The sequence below is a fragment of the Ips typographus genome, linkage group LG1, assembly GCF_016097725.1.
Source record: "Ips typographus isolate SLU linkage group LG1, UJ_Ityp_2.0, whole genome shotgun sequence".
NCBI lineage: Eukaryota > Metazoa > Arthropoda > Insecta > Coleoptera > Curculionidae > Ips > Ips typographus.
The window spans coordinates 6933064-6951118 of record NC_138422.1 but is presented as its reverse complement, the minus strand read 5'-3'; the positions used below and the strand labels follow the sequence as shown (position 1 = coordinate 6951118).

The 18055-nt window shown below is 32.2% G+C and overlaps 2 protein-coding genes across 3 annotated transcripts in view; one reads left to right on the top strand and one right to left on the bottom strand.

Annotated features, from left to right (window-relative positions):
* The first annotated feature begins 528 nt into the window (after nucleotides 1-528).
* asun (integrator complex subunit 13 asun) lies at nucleotides 529-9933 on the top strand. Of its 2 annotated transcripts, none has more exons than XM_081991244.1 (13): nucleotides 529-1006; nucleotides 1066-1140; nucleotides 1210-1385; nucleotides 3049-3162; nucleotides 3208-3304; nucleotides 3361-3472; nucleotides 3811-3965; nucleotides 4026-4267; nucleotides 5481-5706; nucleotides 5764-5937; nucleotides 5993-6158; nucleotides 9524-9705; nucleotides 9767-9933. In XM_081991244.1, exons 1-13 carry the CDS (start codon nucleotides 764-766, stop codon nucleotides 9884-9886), a joined length of 2082 nt encoding a protein of 693 aa, XP_081847370.1. In that variant the 5' UTR covers nucleotides 529-763; the 3' UTR covers nucleotides 9887-9933. The 2 variants fall into 2 exon arrangements, with proteins under 2 accessions (XP_081847370.1, XP_081847379.1); XM_081991253.1 differs by having other exon boundaries at nucleotides 530-1006; nucleotides 3214-3304.
* Amun (protein amun) overlaps nucleotides 9920-18055 on the bottom strand; it is a 27830-nt gene continuing 19694 nt past the window's right edge. The window contains exons 3-6 of the mRNA XM_081991266.1: nucleotides 17531-17788; nucleotides 17353-17466; nucleotides 11866-12062; nucleotides 9920-10637 (exon numbers count right to left, since the gene is read on the bottom strand). Of these exons, the coding sequence (XP_081847392.1) occupies nucleotides 10533-10637; nucleotides 11866-12062; nucleotides 17353-17466; nucleotides 17531-17788 (674 nt within the window). The 3' untranslated portion in view covers nucleotides 9920-10532. The remainder of the gene's footprint in view (nucleotides 10638-11865; nucleotides 12063-17352; nucleotides 17467-17530; nucleotides 17789-18055) is intronic.

Genomic DNA, 18055 nt, shown 5'->3' with positions numbered 1-18055 from the left:
CAAATATACCTAGCTCACTTGCGATTGGATGCCCTTGAATCCCGATGATTTTCCTTCAATAAACAGAGTGTGTATTTTATAACCTGGTGTTTCATTGGTTACTACCCCTCCGAGCTAGTCATATCACCTCAAACGCGACAAACTCCTTAAGTTTTAAACGTCCTATTTCCTAAGGTCCTATTTATACTTTAAACCATGTCATTGTTACCATGTTTAGTTCAGACTGTGAGAATATAGACAAAAAAAATCACAGTCTGAGGCACACTTGACTTGAACTTAGTTGAAAGTCGACGGACAAATAGCTGTAAAACGGTTTATTATAAGGTTATATGTCCATTGTTTGAACGAATGAAAACAAATTAAAAACCAAAAAGTTAAAGTGCCAAAAAATTTTATTTTATGGTTTTTTTCTTCCGACCCATCTCTACTCTATCTAAATGTTGTGTACACAAGGCGCAATAAGCTCTGAAAGAAGTAGAGAAGCAAATTGTCATTGTTTATTTTGTTTATCACATAATGAACATAACCTCAAATCGTAGCTTTAAACTTTAAACCATTTTTATTTTCATTCTGTTATTCTGTGTTTAATGTTTATATAGTTTGAACAAAATCCATGGAACATTTAATACTGTTAAATGTAAAACAGCAAAATGCCTAATGTACTGTAAAATCTTACCAAATCGTTGCTTCTATTTGTTATAAGTTATAAGAGTAAAGTGCAATCAAAGTTTTGATACACAATCTTTTTCAATAAGTTCTGAAGATGTCTTTTTCTCTTCAGAATACAAAAATGTACCCCGCAAACCATAAAACGGTTTTCGTCTTAGATCACACTCCATACTTTGGTATATCATGCGAAAACCCCATTGAGTTTGAATTTCTGAGAGGGAGAACAAACAACTTTATACCCATGATGCCAATTTCAAAAACTCTATGGACGTCCAGTGTGGAAAGTGCAATTGAATACTGTAGAATTGTGTGGGATTTATTTCCCGCAGGAAAATTGGTAGCTTTTACTTTTCTACTGTCTGTAGGTGAGAATTTTATTGCAATTACTTATTTTAGGTCCGATTCTTTGCCAGTGATACTGTTGCCCATATTTTAAATTCTTGGAGCACCACTCAACAGTCCCTCAGTTATGTAAGTCTTAATAGTTCTTCTCATACTTCTCATACATGAGTAATTTTTTAAATTTTGTTAAATATACAGATAATGAATGGATGTGCTTTGATAGGAGTACCACCTTCTCCTCCTTCATTGAGGTCTACACCTCCTCCTGATTATACAGTGTTACATGGACTTAGAGCTGCTATTGAGGGTTTATGTGAACCAACAGAATACCAGTTAGAGAAGTTTAAGACTGAAGGTGGCCAAATAATTAATAGGTAATTTAATTTTGATTTCATAAATTGATATTGATTATCTCTTGGTATTTTTTTGAGGCAGGTTAAGTAACATAAACTCATTAAATAATATTAAGATAGACATGTGGATAATAGGATATCTATATTGATTTCAGTAGATTTTAAAACATTTAAACCTTGATTGTTTGATTGGTTAATATTTCTTGGCTAAATATCTCTTAATAAAGTATATAAGGGATACAAGGTGTCTCATGATGAAATAAAACATTGTTTGATAAATAATGAAAGAAAAGTAAAATAAAAGTTGGAAATTAAAATTTGATTTGATGATTTTGGCATACCAAAGGATACTCCCTCTGGTGATCAGTTTTGAAAACAGTTTCCGGCATTCCAGCTGTCATTTCTCCGTTTGTTTACGTTGATTTTTTTTTACACACCTATCATTTAAAAGAACCAGTTGAAAAATTAAATATATAGTATTTTGAATTTAGACAGTGGTAAAATTGTAACAACTCGCCACATGACTTTCATAATTAAATTTTTGAGCTTGCAACACTGTAAAGACTAGTTGACATTGTCAAAAACAGTGACGTTACCTTCAAAATGCAGTTTAAACTTTGGAAAATTGATAAATAAAATTTAGACAGTTGTAAAAATTCAAATTGCTAAATACACATCATGTGACTTGGATAATTCAATTTTTGAGCCTGCAACACTGTAAAGACCAGTTGACATTGTCAAAAACAGTCACGTGATCTTCAAAACGCAGTTTAAACTTTGGAAAATTGATAAATAAAATTTGGACAGTTGTAAAAACTTAAATTGCAAAGTACACGTCCCTTGACGTTGATAATGCAATTCTGAGCTTGCACCACTCTAAAGGCCAGTTGATATCTGTCAAAATTAATCACATGACCGTTAAAATGTGGTTTAAACTTTAAAAACTTGGTAAAATAAATTTAGACTATTTTAGACAGTTGTAAAAGCTGAAATTGTAAGAGACACATCATCTGACTAATTATGCAATTCTAGAGCTTGCAACACTGTAAAGTCCAGTTGACACCTGTCAAAAACAGTCACGTGACCTTAAAAATGTAGTTTAAATGTTGAAAAATTGGTAAATTATTATAATCATTTGTAAGGAATATTGTTTCAACTTAATATCATGTAACAAAGATTTTACCATAATAATTACATGTATGGTCAATTTTGTTATATTGATACACTCTATTGTCTACTGCTTGGTCTACTACAATGTATTCCTTAAAATATCGCAAAACATTTTGAAATATACTCTCAATGCCTCAAAATTCTATGAAATGCCTTATAAATACCTCAAAATGCCTCGTAAAACCTTGTAAACCTGAAAATGCTGGTAATAATAATACCTCGAATTACTTCGAATGTGTACACCAAAATACTTCGGCGATCTACTCCTCCGGGTTGCCCCATAATAAACATCGGCACTCACTCACTATAAACAGAAGGGAGATAGGGCACATGTACGTCACAGATATAAGGTGTACCGAATAAGTATGATTTTTACTAACGTTTTTTTTGCAGTAAAACGTTGCAATTTTAAAAAAGAAAAAATATGTGTCTAATATTTTTCTGGGTACTTCTAACTAGCGCAAAAAAAAATATTGGTTTACGACCCCATTTGACCACGGTTCCATTGTTGTAGGTGCCGAGTTATTTGTATTACATCTGCCAGAGATAATGAAAGTATGAACAGACTGGAAGAAATTTTCCTAACGGTGCTCAATCAGCAAAACCAATTGGCAGCCGCATCTGAGAAGTATGTTAAAGTACTAATTTGAAGATTCATATTTAATTGCTTCAGTTTCAGCATGCTGCCTATAAATCATTGCCATCTGGTAATCATAAATACGTTTCCAGTAAATATTGAATCTTCAGTAAATAACCATCCTCCAAAAATTGTATGTCAATTTTGTGTAATTACTATTATCATTGCTAATAAATGTGTTTTTAATAGTTATCTCCTTTGTTAACCACAGAAGTACATTCGATTAAAGCACCACAGATACCCAACAAGTTATCTTCACTCATTTTGGAACATTATGATTTGGCAAGTACTACAGTTACTGGTAAGTGATTTTCTTATACTATATAAATTTAAATGGTTGAATTATGGAATTTATCTCTTGTTGGGTGACCTATTTTTATATGTATAATCTTAAAATATGAAACAATAGTTATGTATGTGCTAAATGAGAGAGTGAATGAAGTCCGAAGCTTTTAAACATTTGAGGATGAACCCAAGAAGATTAGGCTATTAAGCTATTAACATTAATGCTGATTGAACCTACCTAAAGTATTATTTTTAACCTTTGTTTAAAAAGATAGAATGGCTCTTATTCATTACCTAAACATGCAAATGTTTAAGAATGACTACAATGTTGGACATTTCTTAATTTATCTGCAGGCATTCCAATGAAAGAAGAACAAAACGCAAGTTCTTCCGCAAACTATGACGTGGAAATTTTTCACGCCAGTCCCGCTCATACAGCAATTTTAAAAGGAAACGCTTCAGATTCTGCTGCAATTCGTACTATTAAAGAAGGCTTAGAATATGAAACTGTGAGTTTCTCTAAAATCGTGATTGTAAACCGGGCATTACAAAAATTAAACGTTTATTAGGTGACTTTAAAATGGTGTACACCCCGAGGTGTTACCGGCAATGAGCTCCAAAACTGTACAGCCATGCATCGCATTACACCTGTAGACGTTAACTCCAGACCGTCTTTGTGTTTAATCAACTTTTTACTCAATGGGAGATCCGTAATGTTGGAAATGCCACGAAAAGCCGGCGGAAAAATTACGAGTCATCTGTTAGCCGCTCACGGTGGAGAGATATTTATACACACTCTTTGTACTGCTAGGTAAGATTATTTTACGCACAAATTACTTTGTAATATTAGCTTATTTACATCCATATATGCAATGGTGTCATTACTAAAGCATCACTCACATAAACTTTATGGCTATTGCCACGGTAAGGTATGTGTACTGCTAAAGGTTAGGTACATTATAAACTAATGTACTGTTCATACTTGTACACTGCGGAATTAATAATTTAATACTAGTGCAAAACCTATCTAGCTTTTAGCTTTTACTCTTAAGTTTTGCCAACTTAATACAAGCAACCAATAGGGAGAGCCATTTCAGACGTTTGACGTATGCGTATTTTTGTTGTCAATTAACTGTTCAAAATTCGAAAATTTGAAAGAATGCTTTTTTGTATTTGTTTATGAATGTCTGTTCAGTTTGTACTTAATTATCTTTTTTAAGTTTATGTCTTGCGTTTCTAATTCTAATTTTCTAATTTTAATTTTGAGTTTATTGTGACTGATGTCATTTGTCTACTTCTTGCAGTGCACTTGCCGTTAACAGTACAAATGCACTGCATGTTATGTGAATGTTACTTAACGTTATTCAGGTTAAGAATTGTCATATTATACACTTCTACTTCCCGCTCTCACTTCCTGCACTCTAAAATTTTGTGATCGTTAATTTATTCTAGATGAATATTTTTTATATTTAAAAAATTAGCACATTTTTGGCAAATTTTATAATACCTATTTAATGGCAAACAATAAAATACAACAAACTGAAGTCTGTCCTAGGGCTAGTGGCAGTGACATAATAATTGTCATTATTTTTCTATTACATGTGAACTGAGCGAGATGGAAATTTGACATCATTGACTACGTTTATATCGAGTATTTAAGAAAGAGACCGCATTTTCTATAGGGTGTTCCATAAGAAAACAAATGACTTACGTCAATAATTTCTAAGTTAAAAACTTCAGACAAAAAGTGACTACGCCATTGGAATCTACGTGAAAAACCCTATAAGAGGCAGTTTTTAATTTTTTGATAACTTAAATGACAGCTGAGATATCGCAATGAATCGAATATGGCCAATTCTAATTGAACCAGCAGACTAAACTTAAAAATAGGGCAACACCTATCTTACTTTTTTCTATCTATTACCGTTTGCTCTGTACCCCATAAAACTAACGAAAAGTCACCCTGTATGTACGAGTAAATATCTATTATTCTAGCTAAAAAAGTTAATAATAATGGATTGCAGGTCTGTTCTGGAAGATCCGCCGTCTGTTTCGGAAGGATGTGGTGGTAGAGTTACAGATTATAGAATACCTGACTTTGGTATGCTTATAAAGCAGAACTCTCTATTACCAGTAAAAGTAAAACAGGCGGGTGAAAACCCTTTAGATAAAGTTAATGAAAGGCTCAACAGACAAACCAAATATTGGCCTCTTACAATTAGCTCCACGTTAATCTTTAATTTAAAACAGGTATTTATTTTAAAAATGTAATAGAACCCTACCGTACCTGTAACGTTGTTTTTGTAGTACATTGACCCATTACCTGCATTAATAATTAAGGACAAACTAACCGACGATGAAGTATTTATGTGCAGAAAAGTAATATACAATCTGATAGCTTTGGAGTCAAAGATGGAACCTTTATATCCTCAAAATGTGGGTCAGCGTTTGAAAGGTCAAAAGAGGGAAGAACAGTATAAGGTACTACTCAGAACTATAGTTTAAATGGTTTTATAAGTATTAATATTTCTTGTAGGCTATGTGGAATGAATTGGAAAGCTTTTTGAAAAGTAATCTTCACTCAGACAATCACAAACAAGTTCATCAATGTTTGCTTGATTGTCACAAATCTAGTTTTGGAGATGATAAAAGCGCTGAAAAAGTTGATTTAGATGAAGCGTTAAATCAACTGGATAGTATCGGTAAGTGTTTCATAACTTTAGATCCAAATAAAGGTGAATTTATAAACTGTGTTGCTTCCGTTGTTTGTTATTCGTTCGCAGTTTGCCCTGTTCAGAAATTAATCGTACCGAATTGCGTGAAAAACTGCGAATAACGTGATTCCATTGGTGTATAAAATGTTTCTTACATATTTTATATGGGATTCTTTTATAATGTTTGTAAGAAGGACAAATTCTTGTCTACAAAACAATTGATAACCTAATGGGGTCGAAAACCAAAAAAATTATTTTTGCGGTAATATTTGACACCTTTTTTAAAAACGCAACATTTTGCTGCTAAAAAACGCCAGTAAAAACCATACTTATTTAGTACACCATATATCTGTGACGTATAAAGGGACATTTCAATTCATTCAATGTCTTTTATTACGTCACAGAGAACTGTGCCCGGTTCATTTTAACTTTCTGTTCTAAAATTACTAGCGATGTAATATTGTAATATACTTTATGAAGAATTCTTCAACGTTGTAAAGATTCTGTGAATAAATGTAATATTATGTGAGTATGGTCCGTGACGTGGAATGAAACAATTGAATATGATGTTGACAATTGAATGAAACGTTAAAAATCCAGTATTCAGGAAGATTATGAAATTTCAAAATAAGAATATCAAAAATACCAGAAAATCAAGTAGGAATAATCTGTAATTATTACCACCTAAACACTAAATTCACTTGGTTTGGTTGGTCAAACTGTTTTCATTTACAGCTTTGACATAAAAGTTTGATAAATGTAAAATCAAATCACTTTAAGTTCCAAGAAGATCATGATCAATTCATTTGAAGCATAAAATTTGATGAAATAAATGTTTCCAATTTCTTTGAATTAAAACTTTTGGTATAAAACCTACTTACAAATTTCGAAAAAACCATAACCTTAAAATTTTCAAAACCAGCAAGAATTAAAGTTATCAAACAGTTGCAAGATTAAGCCCTATAGCCTCTCTGATCTGATCTGAACTGATCTGAGCCGTAATACCGGTCAGAAGATTGGGATTGATAAACAAAAAAAACGAAACCTCACTATTTTTAACCAATCAGATCGGTGTTTACCGAATGATGCGGCATTAATGGGGGTTGTTCCTAGATTCAAAACTCATAAAGTTGAGTACAAATGTCACCAGATGTTGTGCATACAACAACTAAGATTAAGACATTCAAAATTTTTATTCCTTTTTTTCATATTTAAAATGTGTCGAATATCATTAAATTTGGTATATAAAACTAATTCGAATTAGCTTATTAGTGACAGGACTGTATGTGTGTGTTTTTTTTTTATAAGGAACTGGTTATATTTTCCAAAAAATCTAACAGTAGAATTTAGAATTTTAAGACTCCATCATTTGCGTTGTGAAGAGTTTATTTTTCCCACCGCTTGTATATCTCTGTAGAATAAAAGATCCTTATAGTTTGAGTCAAATTTAGGAGAGCTTGTACAACTCCTTGATGGGATTCTCAAAATGTTTTCAGGACTTTCTCTTAATTATGTTATGGTGTTTTGAACCGAATAATTTTTCAGAGCAGTAATTGCAGTTTTCTAAAAAGTGTGAACCGAATCTACAGGGTGGTCCAGTTTTAAATGTCAATAACTCACCATTCCACAGCCCTTCAAAAAATCAGTTATGTCATTTTCTTGAAAAATGCTTTCCAAGGAAAATACAGTCAATAAAAGTTTAGTTTAAAAAATCGGTTTCTTGTCATAACTGTCAGACCCCTGGAGCAGTTTTAATCAAATTTAGAACAAATACATATGAAATTAATGCTCATTATGTGATGTTAATGACGTTTGTCGAAACCAGTGTTTGTCCAGTGGTGTAAATACAGAAAGATGGTTGTCATTTTTCTGTCTTGTTTGTTTATCTACGTAACTGGATATTTTTCAAAAATTTTAGTTTTTTCTTACTTTACTTGTTCAATTTGACAAAATAAGTATCTTTTATAAAATTCTGATTTAAAACTTCGTTTACGAGATAATTGAGTTATTACGTTCAAAGACCCAAACCAACCCAACCCAACTTAAGAATTGGTGCCAGTTTTTAATAGTTTCCAGACAAATTGAAAGACTTTAGTTATGAAAATTTACTTAGAAACCAGTAAATTTACTTTAAAACGGTGAAAATTGACTTGAGAGGCTTAAAAATTGTTTTTGTAACCAGTTTTCACAGTTTTCAGAAAAATTGAAAGACTTTAGCATTGACAATTGACTTGGAAACTGTGAAAATTGACTTGAGAGGCTTAAAAACTGTCTTTTAGTCAGTTGTTATAGTTATCAGATAAGTTGAAAAACTTTAGTAGTGAAAATTGACTTGTAACCATCAAAAACTACTTTATCTAGAATTTTTGACTACAAATTCACATTTCTACCTTGAAAATTGACTTGGACACCAAAAAGACGGAACCAATGAAAAGTGACATCAAAAGCTTAAAATTTGCACTGACTTAAAAAACTATTTTTACATTTTCCATCGGCTTATACATGCCATTTCACGGTTTGTCAGTATTAAATTGAGCTCTAGGCTCTTTACTGTGCTTTAAGACTGAAAAATCTAATTTTAAACTATTTTTCATAGTAAAAGTTAAGTTTCAGACTCTTTGTTGATCAAAGTAAACAATTTAGACATTAAATGCTACGATATTAGTCTTGAACACTAAATTTTAGAATTAAATTAGTTCGAAAATTCGGACTGTTACCAGTGTTGAAAGATCAGTTTTACACTATTTATAGCCTAAAAAATTGAACGCCAATAAACATTAGTCCAAAAATCCTGTTTTTTAACTAGTTTCAGTGTCAAAAATTAACTCGTAGACCTCACAGATGACCAGATTTGAAACCATTTTAAAGTAAAAAATACAATAAAACAAGTAGACATTTTTGTCAATTTTGAATAATATCTAGTGAGCGTAGAAAATAAAGACTATCCCCCTATATCGACGTATTAAACAATTTTGAATTTTGAAGAATGTCATTCACATCACATAACGAGTAGGTACTCTATCAAAATTGGTCTGACAGTTGTAGCAAAAAAAAAACGATTTTTTAAACTGAACTTTGGAAGTCTGTGTCTTCCTTAGGGAGCGTTCTTCAGGAAAATGACATAATGCATGTCAACTTATTTTTTGATGGACTATCGATCGGTGAATTATTGACATTTAAAACTGGACCACCCTGTATATCAGAGGATTACGGTGGCTGTTCTTTATTGTTACATTTTTGACTAGAATTTCGCGTAGATAATCTATTAATTGGTTGAAAAAGTAAATTTTAAATTTCTTATAGTTATAGAGTTAATAACACATAAACGAAAAATAGTTGCATTTATGTTACAGGACCGTCAAAAGACGAAAATGCCCAACGGGTTTCGGTAATCAGAGCAACGACAGATAGTCCGATGTCGCCGCCGCCTTTAGCTAACATTACTCCGTCTTTTTCGCGTCAATCCTCTACCAAAGGATCGCTTTACAATTCGCAGCGATCATTATACGAGATATTTGCCACTATGCAAGAGAAAGTGAGTATCTTGGATGTTTCAGGTAAAAGTAACTATTAAAATGGCCAATATTTATTGTTAGGGAAAGAGCCGACCGGAATTTGCAGGTCGACAGGGAGACAGCCTGGTGGCAAAATTGTATCCTAATTTAAAGACCGACGATGGCGGACCTCGCGGTGAAAGTGCTATGGTTGTGGAGTGATATTTTATTTTATTAATCGTAATAAATAAAATATTTTAGTGTTTTAATACTCTTTATTAGTTAAAAAATAAAATACAAAAATCCAAGTAGGAATGAACATACGAACTAATCTGAAACAATGCAGTAGTATACTTCCATCAAAGAAATAGTTCTCTTAATTCAGTTAAGGATAATATATATTATATGCAAAATAATAATTTAATAAACCTTACAGATACATATTATCAGCAACAAATTATACGAGACTATCAAAACTGTTGCTATGTTCAAAGGTAACACTCTTCTCATCGGTCTGTGTCTAAAGGCATATATTACTAAGAAATACGTTCTTTGTTGTTTCCCCTAGCGACCGTCCCGTACAGATTGTGGCAAATATCTATCAATAAAAATAGCTATTACATGAAATAAAAAGAAAACAGTAAAACCAAGCAATATATCACTTCTCGAAAATAAAAAAACTGAAAAGTTGCGGTACGGTCGCTAGAGGGCGGAGGACACAAAAAAAGGCGCAAATTCCCGTCACTGAATGCTGTCCTGTACACAATTATGCTTCATATCGATAAGTATATAACATCGTGTAGTGGTTGTAATCCTAATCTTATTTACTCGTCGCATAGAAAAGGGGCTTGGCTCTAGGGGTGTGTCGTCACTTGGCCTCTTCCCGGACTTTCTTTGCGGCCGGCGGCCCGTCAGCGATGTTTTCTAATGCCCGTTTTGAACCCGCAAAACTAATGCTGTTGGAATCTTCATCCTATAACAATATGAAAAAAATGTTAGTTTATTTTCATACAGATTCAGTTTTACTAAAAAAAAAATAATAAAATAGTGAGGTAATATAAATAAAATTGTGGAGTAATATTTCAGTGAGGGCCAAAAATCCCGCATAATTCATTAAAAATTCAAGTATTTTCTTCTATCAACACGTCAATTGTAGTTCTTAGTTGTGCATTTTTTGACATGACAGACATGTTTACAGGGTGATCCATGTAGTTAATAAATGTTTTAATTTTTTTTTGTTATGTGACCCCCTGTACATAAAAAGTGTTTTATTTTTTTTTTTGGAGTTTTTCAACATTTTTCGTATCACATTCGATCCCCAAAGGCAATAGTTAACGAGAAATTTGCAGTAATAATACCTACATAAATAGGGTTGTTTAGCATTATCTTATTTCAAATTTGTTTACTTATATTTTGATAGTATTTAATGCTAGAAAGCTTTGTCCAAAATTTCAAGCCATCAGCTTCAACCGTTTTTAAACTACAAGGGTTTGAACTTTGTAGCGCGGGAAAATACGGAAATTGGGCCGTGACGTCACGCCACGCAATGCCCGTATCCACCGCCCTCTATATATCTTTGTGATAATCAAATATAGTGTGGTACACATCAGATCTATGGTTGGTGTCTGAACTATAATCGGTAAAATGGCCTAATTTGCAGAAAGATTCCTTAATTTAATATCCTATTAAATTACATCTAATAGAGCTCCCAGCATTAACTTAGCCATTTTTATTTTTACTTAATAACTTTTTATTAAAATTGTAAATACACGAAAAAAAAATGCAATACAGGATACAAAAGCTGTTACAGTTAACATACATTTGTTCTTGACAATTGATAGTTCAAATGAGTAACTTCTAAGTAACCATGTGGTCATGAACCATTCTTTACTTAGTCAGCTCAGAAATACACTTTACGTCGCATGAAGACCATAGACTACTTACTACAAACTTATTCGGCAAATCAAAATTTTATTGGAATTTCAAGATAAAAGATCCGTCCTCTGGCGGAGAGATTTGGAGTTAGAATGTCGTACAATACCCGCTATTGGATATTAATCTATTAGCGTTTTCGAGTTACTTGGTTACATCGGCAGGAAAACAACCATGGCGGATTTTTAGAAATTACAGCTTAATGTCAGAAGAGCATTCATCTTAATTTGAAACGTCAATACACACTCATCAGATAAAAAGAAACTTGCCTGCGTGGAATCTTTTGTGGACTCGCTTACACTGGACGCAGAAGCACTATTTTCACCCAAATCCTCTGCAGACACTACAGGACTGCCATCGTCGGTGTCCGCAAACGAGGCGGTGGTATCCCGAGTATCCTCGTCTAAAGCCGCAGCTGGAACTGCAGTGGCGGCTGTTGATTTTCCATTTAATGGAGGTACACCGCCTGAAAAAAGTCCCATTCTTATTTCCTATAAAATTCCACTGAAAATTCTGTGTACTCAATTTATGGTTCAAATATGTCACTTTAAGTGTTTTTATGAGTTTTTTCCAAGACAGTTAACAACCTAACTTATGTAGAAAGCCAATTTACATGTAATTTACCATTTAATCACCTCATAATCAATAATACTACTAAAATTAAAAATATTACCAAATGATAGATCTCATAAAGTTAAGATAAGAACATTCAAGCCGTGTTGCTCTATGCAACGAAAAAGCCTGAAAGTGTCGTTTTTCATCTCGAAAAGCGTTATAGATAGATACAGGTTATAATACATAAAAAATATTTGAAATCGATAGGACTATTCAAAAATACAATAAGGTACCGGGTGTTCCAATTAAATTAAGCAAGTTGACATCAACTTCCGGTTATTTTTAAAACATAGCACTCATCAAATTTCTTTTAATTCCAAAATTTCAAATTTCTATTAATATTGGATCATAATAAACTTTAAATGAACGGTTTGGGTGGCTAACCCTCTGTATAGCGCTTTTCCAGCCATTGCAAGAAAAAAATCAAAATATGGGTGATTGCTTTAAAATTTTTATTTTCACCCAACTTAAAATTAGCTTTGAAAAGTTATTTTTAATTTCCTACTCTTTTTTTCATAACATGCAACCTTTCATCTCATTTCGACTTGACTTATTTGTCAACAGCTTTGTTTTTGTCTTTTTTGTTATCATAGGATCAAAATAACTTTCATACTTCGAATACTGACATATGTTCTGAGGGAGTGAATGTGACATAATTTGACAAATGGTCACATGATACCAATCAGTCACTCTGTTTTGTCTGACTGGCACATGTCGTTTATAAACTTTTCCTCCATCTTTGTCCAGCCCATTGATTTGTAATAATCATCTTTTCTTACCATTCATTTCCTCTTTTGATAGTTGTGAAAGTTTCATACCTGATGTATTTTGGAATAGTATTACAGTATTTAATTTGAGATAATATAGGTGGAACATCTTATACTGACCAACCTGTACGTTTATCATACACTGGGAGATTATAGACCATTTATAAGGGAGGTCTTGATTATTGTCCACAATTCGAATTTCGATTATTTTTTGAAGGTCTAAACTAACCATTAAAAGATATTAATGTAATACACTGTAAACAAAATAATCATGGTAGTCCACCATATACGCTAACATTTGTTATGAAAGAGGAAAGCTAAATAATTTGATTTTCAACTCTCCCTTTGCTATTACACATATGTAAGTATATGAAAAATTTAAAATTAGACTCAATAGAAAGAAGAGAAAACTTTGTTAAATAAGTGTAATGGGTAAGTCTTCAAAAACACAACAAGTTGATTTTTTAACGTTAATGAGATTTTACAGTTGAAAATATCAATGAACTACACTGCATCAGCTATACGCGGAAAATGAGACCCAAATAAGATGACGTAACAAAGAAATTGACACATTTACCTGTCAATTTCGTTAGTCGCGTCATTCTATTTTTGTTTGATTTACTGCATAAGTTCTTCAAATCGCGAGTACTGAACAATAAAGAAATTCACAAAATTTAAATAACTCGTAAATATCTCCATAAAGTTTGATGTTATGCATATAACATATTGCACATAAGATACACTTAGTACAAAATTACAAAAAAATTAGATTTTCCTTTAAAAAAAAAATAGATTTGATATTTGTAACTTACTTTTGAGCTACATGAACTTATAATCAGGAAAATCGCAGAAAAAAAAAAGAAATTAACTCATTTTTCCAGTAGGTACCTACTTTACGAAACAATCACTATTATAGTATAATATTAAATTTTCATTTCTATTGCTATCAGTTATAGTGTTATAGACGGTCGTTAGGTAGTATAATATTTGAAAAAAAAACCACAATTGTGTTCATTTTTAAAACATAAAAAATTCAATTTTTGTGTATTAAATTTTAAAATAACCGGTATAGAAATAACACAATTGCTTATTAATAGTTTATGCCTTCAAACCACGTCTGAAAAACAACATAACGTGTTTAAAATCCCTAATAGTTGAATTATGTTTGTTCAGGTAGAGCAGATTCCTAAAACCTTTGCACTTTTGATAAGAAGGTAACTAGTAAGGTAGAATAATAATGGAGGCTTCTTGTTGAAATACACTATGCATACATAAACAATAAAATACATTCAATTTGCACTAAATTTATTAGTGAGTGGCTGCATATAAAGTGAATAGTATAGTATTTGTTTTAATACAAATAATGTTTGTCAATGACGCAATGCTGGTTTTAAATCGCAACTCTCTTGTTTTCTTAAAAGTGAGTAAGTTTATAGACATTTGTAAACTTAGTTTCGCTTTTCGGATCAAAATATTTATATAAAATGGATTACTGTTGATATCAAGCCAATGTTCACAACACGTGACCGTTTTCTTTATATCAGCGAAACGATCTCTAACACTTAAGCCGGATTTACTCAAGTTCTTAGTCACAATCATAAACCTAACTTTTGTCCATAACAAACCCTAAAAAATTAATTTGTTATGAACAAAAGTTAAATTTATAAATGCGACTATGACTAAGGAATTGGGTAATACCGGCCTTACAGCTTAAAATGTCTTGTATTGGAAACCCAGTAACAGAAAATATTCAAGTATTCGAGTTGGATGCAACAAAACAGCTACATGTATCCCTCCTACACAGGAAAAATAGACGAGGTCTATCAATACAAATTTAAAATAGATTTGTAATTGAGGGTGGGTGGGAAATTGGAAAATAGGTAAATTGCCGTATACGGTACATGCTACTATTTTTAAAATCTGGAGTAGGATATTTTTATTATTTAATAGTGATAAGACAATTTATTATTTATACTATGTTAAGTTCAATATTTAAACGAATCAAACTAAAGATTGAATCGCAGGAATCAGACCACTTACTGAACATGCTTGGATTTAGAAAAACTCTCGGATTAAAATAAAGCTTCTATAGACATTTACAACAATTATTAATAAAAGGATGAATATTAAAAAATCCTAATAATAATACCTATAAGTGCCTAAACCTATTGTCATACGTTAATCCGGAATTCTGCAACAAAAAAATCCTTGTAGGTTATACAGGATGTTACATAATACGTATTACAAACTTTAGGTCATGTAAAAAATTAAAAATAACTGAGAAATGTTCTGGAAACATAAATATGCCGTTGGAGTTTTCAAAATGTAATATTTATTTAGTATTTTTGTTTTAATTTTCGTATTTTTTTAGATATTTTTCTCAAATTTGGAATATAGATTACATTTGGAAGCTTACATTGTCCAACGGTGTCAACAGTTGTAAGTATGTTTAGCCCTGTAACCACACAGAAGTTTTGGTTTTGAGTCACTGATAAGAAGTATAAGAATTCTTTTCACCAATTTCCTGTTCAATTTAAGAACTTTATTGTCATTGGCATTTTTTATTTGCAAAAATGTTAGAAGTAACCTACCAATTTTGGCCTAATTTTATTGCAACTTTCGATGTACGTCACAACTCAAGGGATCACTAAGTTTATCTCAAGCGATTTCGATCCGCTTATCCAATCGGATCGGGTAAACTAGTAAAAAAACGGATTGGATCGACAATTAGGCCTGAGACTAGTGAATTCTGGAAATGAACAAAATTGAAACATTTGATCTGATTGAAAGATGCATGTTTTGAACGATGTAAACAGTTTGGGTTCAGATTTAACTGAATAATTGAGTTAAAGCAAAAAGGAAAGTAAAGACTCGAAAGTAATAAAAACCAAAAACAATTCGGTTAGATTAAAATTCAAATTTGTTTTTTTCTTTTTAGTCATATTGCTGTCCTATTTTGATTCGTAAGGATTGTCGCAGCTGACTGGCAAATCCTCAACAATAGAAATATGAATTAAATGGGAGTCAATTATAATTAAATACAAGGAAGTTTAAATTAGGACAAAGTTGCCCAATTTGGAGTTGAATAAAACGCCGCTTTAGAAATTTTAAAAATTAATAGTATTACGAAAAAATTTTGGAAATAACTTTTTATTATTTTACCAATTTGTTTGATGGCATAACTGAAAACAAATGACACTTTATTCTTGCCTCTTTTCTTTCTCTACCAATTTTAGTAAAAATAACAAAAATTAGGTTTTTTATAAAGGCTTTCTTGAAAATAACAGAACAATTCTCTTACGCGACATCATTGCCATTTTCAAACCGATTAGCATGTGACACTGTCAAATAACGTCACGGAGTTCGTTCTGACTCTCTAACAAATTTTACCTTATTCTGAGCCTTTCCTAATTTATTTGATGAGATAACTAAAAATAAATGACATTCTACTGTTCCACTCTTTCTCCTCTAAAACACATTATCATAAATCAGATAAAAGGGTTCAGATTGTGGCAACCATCATCAGCTTTTAGGTTATTGTTTACCATTTCTACTTCTTTAAAATGTATTTTTTTTGGAGTATGGTGATACATCAAATGTTAAAATTTAGCTAAAATCACAAATTGTATTTTTACAAACAACGTCTTAAAATGATATCAATCAACAATCTATTAGGTTAGAGAACGTTTCTTGTCATCATCTGACAGTTTGTCACACTTGTTTCATCTTTTGCAAATGGCAGTAATACCATTTGACGGATCAGCAGATTTTTGAGATGTCACTTTCAGGGCGCTCTTTGTAAAAACATAGTTTTCGTTATTATTGCGAAATTGCAAGACTGAACCATAACACAAAAACAGTGAAATAAAGAAAAAGGTTTCAATCAGAGTTGTTTTTAGTGAATGTAGCTTACATTTGCTATTATTTTCAAGTTGCCAAATTCTGAAGAAATGATTGATGGTACGCTCTTACTTTTTACTACATTTTTTTATCAAAGCTCTGTGATTATCCGTTTTGTCAAAAAAACACTCTTAGAATTAAATGTTTATACATTCAAGTATGTATGTGCATTTATGTTTTTCTGAACACCCTGTAATGTAATTAAGAATTATAGTGACTGGAAGCATCTTAAGTTCTTAAAACGTTTTTGTCGGCAAGTTTAATATATTTGTTAACGTAAATCACAAACGAAAGATTACACTTTAGAGTTTTATCTAAAAGACCTAAAATTGACTCTTAAGGTCAAAACTAAGGTCGTCATAATTAAAAAAAATATATTCGAACAATTTTTTTTATATATCCGTCCACTAATCTGTGGCGGCCGCTGTGAATATCAATCCTGTTAATGCAATTACTGCAGAACGCAACACTTACCCGCGGAATTACTTTCATCGGACGTAATTGTCGCATCTGCATCTAAAGAGTCACCGTTTTGATGTAAAGCCGCCAGTACTGGGGTAATGCTACTTCCATTCTCATAGGTAAGATCTGCATCATCAGTGAAAGTCATTTAAATAAGTTTCACGCTTTAAAAGGACTGTAATCAACCTACCGTCTAATAATTCGGGTTTCAAGTCCGAAACCACATAATGCGTCCAAATTGCCAGTTCTACTTTGTGGGGCGACCACCTCGTGGCAGTGTTAAGCTTTTCGGCCTCCAAATTGAGTCGGCTAGTCACCGTTTCAATGTGCTGCGCAAACTTCAGGTACTCTTTGGTTGTGTAATCTATGCCTTCGATATCTGGAATGGCCATCAGGCACTCGTCGGCCATAAAAGGGGCTGATTCTGGACACGCGGCCGCTAATAACGCTACAAAAAAGATAATCGTTAAAATTTCGTACAGGAAATAATGTTAATGTTGTATTAAAGGATGTTGTTTGACCTCAGTCAGACAAACAAATTTGTTGGATTGCTCGACTGCCAAACAAACATAGAAACGAACGATGCTAATGGTTTACCCAGAACATTTAAGTTCATAGTAATGATTATTGCAAACATTGCTGATATTGCTGCCTCGGTGTATCGACACACATTCTGCTGCTTTTTAAGTAACTGGTAACAACCAGGTGTTGGTGT